Source organism: Oreochromis aureus, linkage group 10, assembly GCF_013358895.1.
Source record: "Oreochromis aureus strain Israel breed Guangdong linkage group 10, ZZ_aureus, whole genome shotgun sequence".
NCBI classification, from domain to species: Eukaryota; Metazoa; Chordata; class Actinopteri; order Cichliformes; family Cichlidae; genus Oreochromis; species Oreochromis aureus.
This window is the reverse complement of record NC_052951.1, coordinates 11,992,970-12,006,301: the sequence shown is the minus strand read 5'-3', so window position 1 is coordinate 12,006,301 and position 13,332 is coordinate 11,992,970. Positions and strand designations below refer to the sequence as shown.

The window sequence follows — 13,332 nt, the reverse complement described above, 5'->3', positions numbered from 1 at the left end:
GAAGTTTTTCGGAATGAGTTATCAGAAAATAGATTAGTGACCTACTGAATGAAAATCCAAGTAGGCTAAGTAAGTAAGTCAATAGATGTGTACAATGTTATACCTTTAAGCTTATTTTATTATGCTAACAAACAAAGTAATAATATGTTTCTACTTTGTACCTTTAGGGGAATTTTCTGCTTTCTTCTTACACAAAGAATGATTAATCAGATTACCTCAGTAACACAATCAAAAGAGTTCATTTGAGGCCAAAATACACGTATTAATAGAATTATGTTTTTCACTAATCACACTGGCACCCATTAAATTATACAGGCTATTGATTAACAATGATTATTGCTGTTGTAGTCATTCAATTCATTTTTTTGCTCCAGGGCAAAATTTGTACAAACTCAGACCAACAAGAAAAACGTGAGATTTTTGACAGCTTTGACATTTTATTGTTCCATTAATCATATCTTACAGGTTTTGTAAGCAGGCCGACTTGGTAAGCCACCAACTGTTAGTAATTATAACTAATTCTAAAATCCATTTCACCTCTTCTCCCTTTACATCAACATGTATGCTTACAGTATGACGCATTCAAAGCCATATCTTCCCACGGGTGCTGAGGGTGTGATGGAAACAGATGTGATGCAGTGCAGTGTCACAAGAAAAACTCACATAAAAGAAGAGAAAAGTCTATAGTTCTGGCAGGCCATGCTTGCATAAGGGGCTTAATTTTCTGCTGGTGAGGCTTCATCTACACAAACTCATTGAGGAAACCATTTACTGTCCCTTCAGGTGTGTCCTCCACAGGCTGTTCCACACAAAAGGAAGGCGCCGCAAGGAGATCGGGGTCCTTGATCTCGTTTTCAATCTCCATGGTCCTGTAAGAAAGTGACAGAGATATTTTATGGGCATTCACCGTACCTTGTTTCCCTCAGATGTTAAAAAGAGCTGAAAAAAATCCACACAGCTTACCTGAAAAGGAATGATGTGGACTCAGTGAAGTAGAAAGTGAACACAGGCAAACATCCCTTGGTTACAGACATGGAATAGTGGCCTGAAAACGAGAACAGAAAACATTCAAATACAGTGAATATCACCACAGTTATACAGGAGCGTCCCTCGAATTCTCTCCTCTGTTTATAGCGCGTCACCCCCTACCTTTCTTGTCGGGCATCGATCCTGTCCACACGTCCAGCTGCAATCCCTCCCCTTCGATGGCTGCACTCCCAGAGTGTTCTTTAGTGGAAAACGTGGCATCATCGGGAATATCCAGAGGGTGCATGCTGCAGTGCAGCTTTTTTTTCACGCAGCTCTGGTTTTTGCTTTCAATCTCGTAGAATATCCCCTGCCAGAGACAGACTTGCACGTTAAGTCGCTAAACAACTTCAAGTCATGTATTTACTTGTCGGCGTTACAGATTTAAAGCAGTTACCTCTTCGAAAAACATCAGCAGATCCATACTATGTGAAGCGTTTGTGGCGCTGCTCTCGTTTGATCTGAACCGTAGCTTCTTGCCCATTGAATCATAGGTGAATGCACCATATGCTTTCATTTCACCTTTCATTGACATCTAGTTTCATTCGAAAGCATACAGCGAGACACAACGAGGGAGAGTTTAAGAGTTTAAAATGTCATGCAAGGATCAGGAGTTGAGCTGAATGACAAATAATAATAATATATATTTTTAAAAACTTACCACAGACATGAATCCTGTCATATTGGGTGCATCTGAAAGATAAAAGTATGACAGTTAAGACCTTTCATATACTAACAAACATTAAATATAATTTGATCCAATACATAGACTGGAGCTTGTGTGTCGTAACTAAAAAAAATGCAGTGATCCTAAAAGATGCCTGAAAAATAATTCAAAACCTTTTTTTTTTTTTTTAATGGATATTGTAAAACTGCAAAGTCTTACGACAAGGCTGATGGTGATCTGCATGGGTGCTGGTGGTCAAGCACATGAAGAAGAATAGCGTAAGAGCTGCATACATTTTTCTGGTCTGGAGGGAATCACAAATTAATGTTCGAGATGGCAACAGCAACCAAAAACCCCAAGCAGAAGCACATCTAGCTCTTGGTCAACCAAACAGCTGCTTTTATAGGGCTGGAGACTGGCACGAGACAAAAAGTCTGACGTAGAAAGGACCCAGGGTCATAACCCCCTGGACTTCTGACTTCAAGCTGTCCAAATACATTAGTTCTTGTCCCTGCTGGTCGGCACCCAGTGGAAGAGTTTTACTTTTCGTTTTTGATTGTGCAGCTGTCCTGTGATGTTTTCATGCAATGTGTCTCTGGCTGGCCCCCCACTTTCAAAAGCACCTTTCAGAGTGTCATGTGTAAACAAAGGGTAAGACCAATCATGCACGGGGGATTATCAAGGCTGTGTCAGGGAAACAGAGTTAAGTATAGATGAAAAATGACTTTATGCTAAGTATCATAACAGCTCCCTGTTTACAGTGATGTTGTGGTAAAGAGGAATGTAGGACTGTAGGTTGTAGGCCTAAGATTGTGAGTGGATTGACTGAGGGGTTGGAAGTGAAATGTGTTAGTTATGCATCCAATGTCTATTAGGAACTGAAACTGAACCAGGGAATCTCTATTCCTTAATGAAAGCTGACTGACATTTAAGACAATGTTCCTCTCTCTTATAGCTGGCAAACCAAGGAAGCAAAAAGACACCTGGAGGTGGCTAAGAATCTTGAATGTGAACATTCAAGATCAAACTTATCTGTAGATTATATCCAGTAAAATGGCATTTTCTGTTTATATATATGGCCTGTGTCCTTTTTGGAACTGGTTTCACGTTCCTTTTTTGCATTTATTTGCTACAAAGCATCAAACCACATCATAGTATTTATTTTACAGTTTGTGTTGTTATGTCATGTTCATCATATGTTTGACAGTTACATGTAAATTATTGCATTCATTCATTCTCTTCCACTTATCCTTTTCAGGGTCATTGGAGCCTATCCCAGATGTATTAGGGTGAGAGGCAGGTCACAGAGTCACAGAGCTAACACACAGACACAGACAACCATTTGCACTTACATTTACACCTATGGGAAATTTAGGATTGCCAGTTAACCTTTCCCCACTGACTGCATGTCTTTAGACTGTGGGAGAAAGCCGGAGTACCCAGAGAGAACCCTCGCAAACACGGGGAGAACATGCAAACTCCACACAGAAAGACCCCGATGGAATTGAATTCGGGACATTCTTGCTGTGAGGCAACAGAGCTAACCACTGTGCTGCATTTTAATTGATATTTAAATATTTTTAATGTCAAAGCACTCACCTGCCATATTTGACTGTAGGGACAAGGACCCCTGCTTCTTTAACTCGAAGTCATGGTGTTCACGGAGAAAGGACAACTGATAGGGCCTTGCTTCTAATACAACCAGCAATGAATAAAAAATCATGTTTTTTAGATCTGAGTCATGGTAACCTTTTAACTTCCACATGAGACACAGACAAAGGAGGGAAAAAAAGCAGCCAGGTATATGTACGATTTCGCAAAAAAGTACTAAATGTGTGACTGTGATGATTGACTCCCCCACCAAAAAAACAAAAACAAAAAAACACTCTTACCCTTATCTTTATACAAGTGATCCAAGCTAAATAGAAATCCTGGGGTGTGTATACTGGATCAACTGCAAAAGTCAGGGCAGAAACGTGTTGTTTTCACAGTTTCAGTGTGTGCAGCTGTCTGTTGTTCTACTTGGCATCAAAATTGTGTGTGCATGTGTGTTTTCATGCTAACATCGTGTGCACTCTGTCAAACAGGTGAGAAACATGCATCAATAACAGGCTTCTGAAAATATCAATCAGTGCATATAAAATACTGGCATACTTGCATTGAAGTATTTATGATGTAGTGGTACGTTGGTATACTTTTAACAAGTAATCACTAGATGCTCTGTAATGTTTGTTTATATGATTTTCAGTGTATTTTATTTGCATTGAGATTTTCAGATTTATTTTTAATATTAACCCAGATGAATGAATTCTCTTCTACTCTCATTTGAGTTTTCTGTAAAAACAAAATCGTTGAATGTAATTTTGATATTTTCAACTGACTCAACTTTTGGTAAGAACTAAAAAACCAGAACACTGGCAATAGCTGTGTATTTTGTGCATTTCATTTTTCTTTCTGTCATAATTTTCTGATTACTGTTACTTTCAAATTCCATTTCAAATATAAATTTATGAAAACACCCACTTGTCTCAGAAGACTGATTTACGATAAACTACATATCTGGATTTCAGCTAAGCAGTTTGCTGTTTCTCTTTCAAAATAGGAAGGAAATGAATAACAAAACTAAAAGGATGCTTTATACCACAAACATTACAAACAACTAGCTTTAACTGAGACTTAAAATAGATTGAGAGTAAACTGCGGGAATCACATGGGAAATTTAACATCACTGTTTGAAGGAACTATTGAGGGGGGGAGGGGGTAATGGAAAATGAGGGAAGCCCTTTTCTCAATGCACTTCTTTCCCTTCTGTTCACAGTTCATGGAAGGCTCAGCACTTTCTTTTTCATAGAGGAAGTAAGCTTATTAATGACCTGCCTCACAAACTGGGCACTTTTTGTCTTGTAGTTTAGCTCTTAGTGTTTAAGGCTTGCCTGCGCTTGTCTGCAGAAGTTTCCTCTTTCTGCAGACAATCATCATGAGACACTGAAGCCAGAATTAATCCCATCTTGTCCTGCTAGATCACACTTGGGCAAAATAAGACCTGAAGGCCGGAAAACAAACACATACAATCTCAACAAGGTCCAAGAATTCCTTAAAGGAAAACTGAGCAACGAGAACAACAAAAAAAAAAATCAATAATACAAAATATTATGTCACTTACTGCAGCAGAGAAAAACTAAAATATATTAGAGTTCTCTGCAGACAGATGTTTATCTGTCTGCAGATAAAATGTAAGATAATAATAATCAGAATACTTTATTAATCACAAAGGAAACCATGTGGTTACAGTGGCTCTAAGACAATAACAGCAATAGACTGAAATACATTAAATAACACAATATATTACACAGTTTACAATATATAAGAAATAGCTTTAATATATACAAATGGCTCATTTATAAATATCCAGAATAGAACAGAAGTGAAATATATCTGATTGACAATGTCTTTTTTGTGTGATGCAGATCTGAAAGTTGCCATTTTTATGTTTAAGTAAAAATATTTTTCAATGATTGATACAGGCATGTACTCCGATGGTAAACAAGTGGATTATTTGCTGTCAGCGTGCACCATTCTCTTTCACTCTCTCAATCTCTCAGACACACACCCCCACAAACAAACAAACACACACAAACAACATTTTCAAATTGAAAGTTACTTAGTTTTGTTTTCTTCTTCTTTGGTCAGATCCGTATTTATTTTAAATCAACCCCTCTACACCAAATCCTTGCTCTGGTGTTAATACTTTGCATCATACGGCTGCTTTTGCAACATATTACACACAAATTTCTGTTGATAAGCAAATGAAGCAAGTTTATCCAGTTACCGAATTACAAGCATGTCTAAAATTCAAACAGGACTGGATGACGTGTAATTTCCTAAGATCCAAAGCTAGATAAAAATTTCATTTGTTACTTAAATTGTGGCCTACTTTGATTCTTCTTTGTTATTATATTTACACCGTTCTGACAAACCCTCGACTGATCCAATCGAGAACCAATGTAGTCACGTGAAAAGAAAATATTAATTGGATTCTATGCAGTCCTCCTGTGGAAAACTAGATGCACACTAACTGCTTCCTCAGACATTGAAAGGTTAAGTAGCTGCTGGGTGCTGCCAGTCAAATGCACTTGATTATTTAAACATCAGCAAGCGTGAGTGCCTCTGCAAAAGCAGAAGTTGGAACATTCAGGTGTGTGTTAACTCAATGCCACAATCCCAGGAGTGGACATCCTATCAAATTTACCCCAAGCCTCAGAATGCTCAGAGAAACTGCAAAAAACCCAAGCGCTACACCTCTACAGGCCTCAGTTAGAATGTTAAATATTAACTTTCATGACAGTACAATTAGAAAAAGACTGAACAAATATGGCTTGTTTGAAAGTGTTGCCAGGAGAAAGCCTCTTCTCTTTTCTCTCTTTGTTGCATCTGAACAAACCACAGGAGTCGAGGAACAATGTCCTTTGGTGCAGATGTGCAGATGTCTGACCATAATACGCAGCACATCAGTGGAAAGAACTTGCAGCAACTGTCAAGCACGGTGGTTGAGGGATGATGATTTGGGCTTGTTTTGCAGTTACAGGACTCCTCTGAGAATTCTAGAGTCAAACTTGAGGCTCTGTTCCCAAGCACACTAGCAAATTTACAACAGAATGACCAAAGAAGAAAAGAATTAAGGTGTAGCAATGGTCCAGTCAAAGTCCAGACCTCAAGCAGATTGAAATGCTGCAGTGGGACCTTAACATAGCTGTGCACTGAAGAAATGCCTGCAAACTTCATGTTCATGTGCTTAGTTTTCACAAAACAGAGTCCTGTGACAGACTTCTTTTTCTCGTGACTGTATGTGTTTACAATAAGCCGAATATCTGGGTTTGCTGTTTATAGAAAAAGTTGACAAACTGGAAGAAATTCATAGCAAAACTAAAAGGATCCTTAAAACCACAATTGCATGAAGCACAAATAGGCTGAGAGTAAATTGTACAAAACGTGGGGGATTTAACATTACTGTTTCAAGAAAATAAGCGAAAACAGGTAATGAAAATGAGGGAAGCCCTTTTCCGACTTCACCCCTTCCCTCTCCGCTGACCACATGACAGTTCACGAAGAGCTCAGCATTTTCTTTTTCATAGAGAAGTAAGATTTTTATGACCGGCATCAAAATCAGACCACTTTATTGTCTTGTAGTTTTTATAAGCTCTTAGTGTACATGTCTCTATGTATTTTCAATAGTCACTTTATGTAGTGACTGTGGTGTGATTGAGACACGGCTGGTCCAGAGGTTGTTATTGAGAACCATCTTTATTGCACATCACACCACATTCCACACAACTTACAACTCTTCCCCAACCCTTATTCCCCGTGTTTTAACACAGTGGGCTCGACTGCGGATGCCATGCAGGTGTGTCCGCATGGCACCGCAGTCCACGCCCCACCACAGTGACATTATATTCTCCTGAGAACCAGCCTTATTTTCTATGTCTTCTATAATGGACATTTGTTTTTGATCTATATCATTTGACTCACTTGAGTTACCTTACTAAGTCTTGAAGTATGAAATAGAGGACATCCTGGGCTTTCCACTGATTTCTCGTGTGTTTGATTAGCTCCAAAGACGAAGGAAATCACAAAAAAAATGTAGTTTTTTACTCGGTTTTCAGGAGGATATTGCAAAAAGGCAGAAATCTATCATTAACCCTTAACACTAACTTACCCTGAAGACATCAATTGACATAAAAAGTTGTCAATAAAATGCTACAAAGCAAGCAGTCTGATGGCCTTTTCCTGTGAGATCTTATGATCTCGCGGGAAAAGGCCAGGGTTACTGGGTTTTAGCTTTACCCTAAAACCCTGTAAAGCTTCTAGAGCTTTACAGGATTTTAGGGTTGGGTTGATACTTTTCATCATTTAGAGGCTGAAAGGAAATATTGAAAGTACATTTCCATTGCAAAATGGATGAAACCCATTTATGCTCAGTTAGTTAGAATGTCTAAAAGACAAATAGGCCTGAATCCCCTTTAATTTCCTGCATCTAAATTCAGATAGTTACCACGTTTGGTGATATTGGAAAAAAATCCACAAATTTGTTACTTCTTTTGCACACTGTTACCATACTTCTTTATTATTGCTTTGTTTTAATAAAATTCTGAAAAGCCTTCAGCTCGTCCGATGTGCTTTGGAGGGAGTATTTACAGAAACTAAAAACAGAGCTCATAGATCAATGTCTCTGCACTGACTGAACTATCAGCCTTTGCAAAATGCTGTCATGTTAAGCTAATGAAGTACTTCATGTGATTTTAAAAGAATTATTGTTTGAAAGCCATTTATTGTTATTCATTTAGCAGAATGTTGGTGACTTTTATGTACTACGCGCCTTGCACTTGGCGATTCCTCTCTCTTTATATGTGACTCTAACTTTATGTGGTCTGCTGTGTGGCTGAGTTCTTGTAGTTCAACGTCACAATATTACCACTTACTACTTACATCATGGGATATGTCTGAGGGAAGAAATTTCACAACATGACTTGTTGCAACAGCGGCATCCTGTTACAGTATCACACTGAAATTCTGTGAACTCTTTAGAACGACTTATTCTTTCACAAATGTTTGTGGTGGCAGACTGCATGGCTTAGTGCTTAATGTGTTATTTGATTTATTGTAATCTTTGCATTATAAAAAAAATACAGTAATACAGAAAAAGAAAACCAGCCAAGTATAAATGCATAATTTCACAGAAAGTACAAATTTCAAAATCCCCACCATGGAGGTGCATTAAAAGACTGGAGCGTCAGCAGTGAATTAACCTGACCCCACGAAAACATTCGTACCCCGTTTTTGTTATATACAAGTAATCCAAGCTAAATAGAAATCCTGGGGTGTTTCTGCTGTATCACTGTAAAAGTCAGGTCAGAAACGTGTTGTTTTTTTAGACTACAAAGTGTGCAGCTGGCTCTTGTTCTTCTTTCTGCCAACAAAGTGTCCCACTTGTTTCTATGAACTCTGTCAGACAGGTGAGAAACACAGGCCTGTACTTGTGCTGGAAGCGTCGTCAGTGGAGTCTAAAAAGGCTGCACAGGAGAAAGACCGTCACATTTGGTTACAACAGGTTAATAACAGATTAATAACCACCAGCTAGTAAAAAAGTATAAACCAAAAACAGAATTATTATGACTGTCTAGATAAAAACAACCTGTGGCTTCAACAAGCAAATCCATTGAAACCATAACTTAAATGCCAAAGTGAAACTGTCACACAACAAAGAGGTAGGGTGAAACCTGTCAATAAAATTTCTAGGGATAAGGAACTGTCAGAATTTTTCATAGTTTGAAACCAAACTATGAAAAATTTCACAAAAACATACCGACTCTGGAAATTTGTCTAAAAAACACTGTGTGAATACCCGAACCTAATTTAAGATCTTACAGAACATCTTTATGTTCCTCAGAGTTGTTCCAAAATTGCAATTTATTTAGTTTAAGCTTTGTTGTTAGTAAAGCTGCCCATTTGAGTTTCCTCCACTGTCTAAAAGATAAATTTTACACAGAGTAAAACAGCATAATAAAGCAAAGCTAAACCGTTAGAGAAGACACATTGCTCTGTCACATGATAAAACTTGCTTCTGTACTGAAATTTACTGGCTAAAGTTGGGAAATTAGGCAGCAAGGCAAATGAAAAACAGGTCTAACCTAACTCATTAATATCTAATTTAAAAAAATGTAATATTTATGTACAATGTTATTTACACAAATTAAATATATTTTGATGGGTCTCATGTAGCATCTTTATTACTTTTTGAAGTTTGTCTTACACAGTTTCACCTGCCACGTTGGAAATCTGTGATTTAAAAAAAAAAAAATGCTGTGATTTGTATAAAACAGTCAGAAATTGAGTTAATTTGTCAAGTTTTAAAATTCAGCAGGCACATATTTTCCACACTAAAAAACACAAACGGCATCGTACTATGCAGAACTATATTTGGTCCAATAACGAGGGATCAACATGATAACAGATTACTGCTCCGGTTTTCTTTTCTTTTAATCTCGGGTGACTTCCAGTACTGAAGGCACTGAATTCATGTCTGGTTGGGAATTTACCTCAAAATCATTATCAACCCCTTTACAGTTAAGCAATTTTCTGGAATAGAACGCTGTTCTTTTAAAGCTCAAGTAAAATCAAAATTGCATGCAAAAAATGTGAATGATTTTGATTTTTGCTTGAAGAGACCTTCTGAACCTACCTGAATGCTGCAAAAGACCTCAAACCAGGCAGCACAAATTTCAGTAAAATATCATTAATTCCTAATTATTTAATTTTATTTATTGAAACTGTGTTTTTTATTTCTTATTAGGAAATGCTGATATCAGAAACACGTATCTTTCAGGAGGATACAAGTAGGATATATATATATATATATATATATATATATATATATATATATATATATATATATATATATATGTATATATATATAACGAAAAAAAGATCCAGAACTCTTTAATTATAATCCGTGTATAGCTACAATTGTTAAACACTTTGCTTTAGCAGTGAGTGTAGGAGTTCGTGACTTGCGCTTTCAAGTGATGTAACTGGTGAAATCATGGGTGTTTTCTTTTTTTTAAATTTGTCTTTTTTTCCATCTTGTTTCTCTGACATTCAGTGAAACTTGCTTGTTGTAACTTGTCCACATCATGAGACTGAAATATTCCCTAAAGATGCACAGTCAAAAAATGTTCAATGACGATGATGAAGTGTTTTTCCACCTTTCCCCTTTCCCGAGGTAAATTACTGGACATTTCAGGAATTAAGAAAGTTTTTTTTAATATTTATTGTGTAAAATAAAGGTGACACTGAACATTGCGGTCAGCTTGCCTGAGTGGCAGCTCACACAGATGATTTTTTAAAAAGTAGATTTTTATTCTCATGCTTCCTTTTCTTTTTTTATCTTATCAATTCGTCCATGTGACACTCAACTTTAAATGACCTAAAAATGGAGAGATTTGTGAGTATAGAGTATAGAAATAGAAAGACACAAAGGAAAAGCAGTTTAAAAGCATGATGATAACAAGCGGGGGAGAAGGCAGTCCTATTTTAGTTTCACAGTGAATGACATGTCTTTCTGACTTTTTCTGAATCATATAGCTTACCACAAGATGCTGAGACATGAGTAAGAGAGAGAGCGAGACGGTAGAGAGAGGAAAAAAAAAAAGTCCAGAGCATCTGAAACTGAAAGCAAGAACATGAGAATATATAGTGTTTGTGAGTGCCAGTAAAGCATGAAATTATCTTGCTAGAAGTGGCACTACTCCACTACTCACTACTCCTCCAAGGTAAGCCCATGTTACACTAGTTTACAAGAGTCTGAGGGTGTTTGTGTGTTTCTGATAGATAGATATCAATATAAATTTCTATATCTATATATATCTAGATATAGATATGCGTGTGTGTGTGTGTGTGTGTGTGTGTGTGTGTGTGTGTGTGTATAACTATACAGATATTTTTTACTACTGAATGACACTTCAAAGTTCAACTGTTATGTATATACACTATAGTGTTTATGTATGCTTAATGACTGTGCTGTCTTGTACGTTGAACTGGGAGACCAGAGGACTGTTATCCTTCCAGTTAGTAAGTGATAGACTGACTCAGCATGAAGACTGTTTTGCATCGAGAGCACATGTAACAACAAAAAGAAGATTTTTTTAAAAAAAAGGAAGGTTTTTGTTTCTTCTTTTTGCTGATTAATTTCAACTGAGTCAGGAAACCTGAAAGGGACAAGGCAGACAACACTTCTAATCACAGGATTCATGCAGTGGCAACCACCTGCCGAAGTCAGTTTTATCTGTACTCAAGAGATTTGACTTCAGGTCTTTGCACTGACACTTTTAGGTGCAAGGCTGAAAAGAAGAGGGAATAGAAAAAAAGAGCTTCCTTTTCACAGTTTAACCATTTATTGGAATTTAAGAAAGAAAGCATATGGATGTCATGTGGCAGGGGATGACAGATGCGGCGTGGAATTTCTTAGAGAAATGTTGTTAAATTTCCCATCTGGCATATTCATTTTCTTCAGAAGTGTTACTTTCTATACATAGCAATTTTACAGGAAGTCCAAGTCAGCTTATTTTCCTTAATCGTTGGGAGTTAAAGCGGCTGCGCAAACTGTGCGTTCATTAGTTTATCCCATGTTTGCATTGGCACAAGTCGTAGATGATTTCTAACCTATAACTCTGGTCTTGTCTTGTCAGATGACGGTTTGGAAAGCTCTCTTCCTCCTTTTTTGTATACTGGACTGCATGGAGCAATCCGCTTCATTACCAGTTGCTCAGACTAATTCCCTGTATCTTAATTGCTTCAAGCATACGAGGTCCACTCGAACTCGTGTGCAACAGCTGCTAGGAAAATATGTAAGTACTAAATTCAGTACTACTCCATGGTCTGACACTAGTAGTTTGTTTTCTCAGCTACAACTTATAAGTTATTGTTTTGTGTAATATTTATAGAAGGAGCAGCAGCTGGGAAACGGGCAGTTTGAGGACAGAAGCCGACACTTGAAGGACCTGCCCTCCCTTTCCACTGAATTTTATCGGTGGATTAATCTGACGGTTAGTAAGTCCCTCTGTGTTTCAAAACACTTTCATAGAAAATCACTCTCTGATTAAGTTTTGGTGTTATTCTGAGAATTTCTTGTTTTGACCTTTTCCATTATGAGGATAACAAAAAAAACATACAAAAAAAATAGAAAGAAACCTGATGAATGTTTGTTTTTACAGAATAAAAATACTTGTAAAAATTTGCATGGAATTCCCCTTTTTGAGACTTCAAGCACAGATGGGGTTGTGCAACGCTTCATTATGTAATCATGTGCTTGTCACTTGTGCGTTCAGGAGTGGGAACGACTGCATGCCGCTTTCTGGGACATGCAAACCTACTGGAATATGCTGGAGTGGAAGAGAATACAGCTGGAGAACGAGGAGAAAGATCAGAAGATGGTGCAGGAGGCTCGGACAACTCTAACTCAGAACATTAGGCACATTCAGCTGGACTTGCGGGACCTGATTAGCCAAGTTAGCACTCAGGTATCCACAGTCTTTTTACTGAAATCCACCCACATTTCATCATCCCCCTTCCCTGTGGGGGAAGTGACACCAAAAATGGTCTGACATAAGATTTGTTTTGCTTTCTCCTCTAGATGAGCTCTTTGAGAAACTCTTGGATAAGGCCAGCAGCTGCTACGGCACAAACAGCCCTGAACCCAGCAAGCAGGTCCAGGACAGTATGGGACAGCCGAGTGGAAGGTTACATCATCCTGAGGGATCTGGACCTTTACCTCACCAAGCTGGCAAGAGACTTTCTTTTACTGGCTACGAAAATACAGTTATGACTCAAAACTGAAAAAAAGACAACACACACACACGCACAGAGTCAAAGAGAAAAAAGGAAGAAATAGTTGAACTGACTCTCAGCACTTTGATCAAACTGGAATGATTGTGATATTTTTCATTCAAGTGTTTTTGTTAACATTTCGCGAGGGCCTCTGATTATTGCGAGTCTGCTTTTTATTTCTTCTACTTTAAGGGCTTTCTTGGGTATTTCCCAGAGTTTCTGTCTCACCTCTGACTGTAAGTTAGACATAAGCTTTCAGA

At 37.7% G+C, this 13,332-nt stretch overlaps 2 protein-coding genes across 2 annotated transcripts; one reads left to right on the top strand and one right to left on the bottom strand.

The window, feature by feature from the left end:
* Positions 1-412: 412 nt before the first annotated feature.
* Positions 413-2,071, bottom strand: epd (ependymin). The gene is made up of 6 exons (XM_031752549.2): positions 1,913-2,071; positions 1,688-1,719; positions 1,424-1,561; positions 1,150-1,336; positions 964-1,045; positions 413-869 (listed from the first exon to the last, which is right to left on the bottom strand). Exons 1-6 carry the CDS (start codon positions 1,986-1,988, stop codon positions 743-745), a joined length of 642 nt encoding a protein of 213 aa, XP_031608409.1. The 5' UTR covers positions 1,989-2,071; the 3' UTR covers positions 413-742.
* An 8,921-nt stretch (positions 2,072-10,992) lies between these two features.
* Positions 10,993-13,294, top strand: LOC120442146. The gene is made up of 5 exons (XM_039617949.1): positions 10,993-11,019; positions 11,935-12,093; positions 12,190-12,291; positions 12,574-12,765; positions 12,879-13,294. The coding sequence occupies exons 2-5, from the start codon at positions 11,935-11,937 to the stop codon at positions 13,068-13,070; spliced, it is 645 nt and encodes a 214-aa protein (XP_039473883.1). The 5' UTR covers positions 10,993-11,019; the 3' UTR covers positions 13,071-13,294.
* Positions 13,295-13,332: the final 38 nt, after the last annotated feature.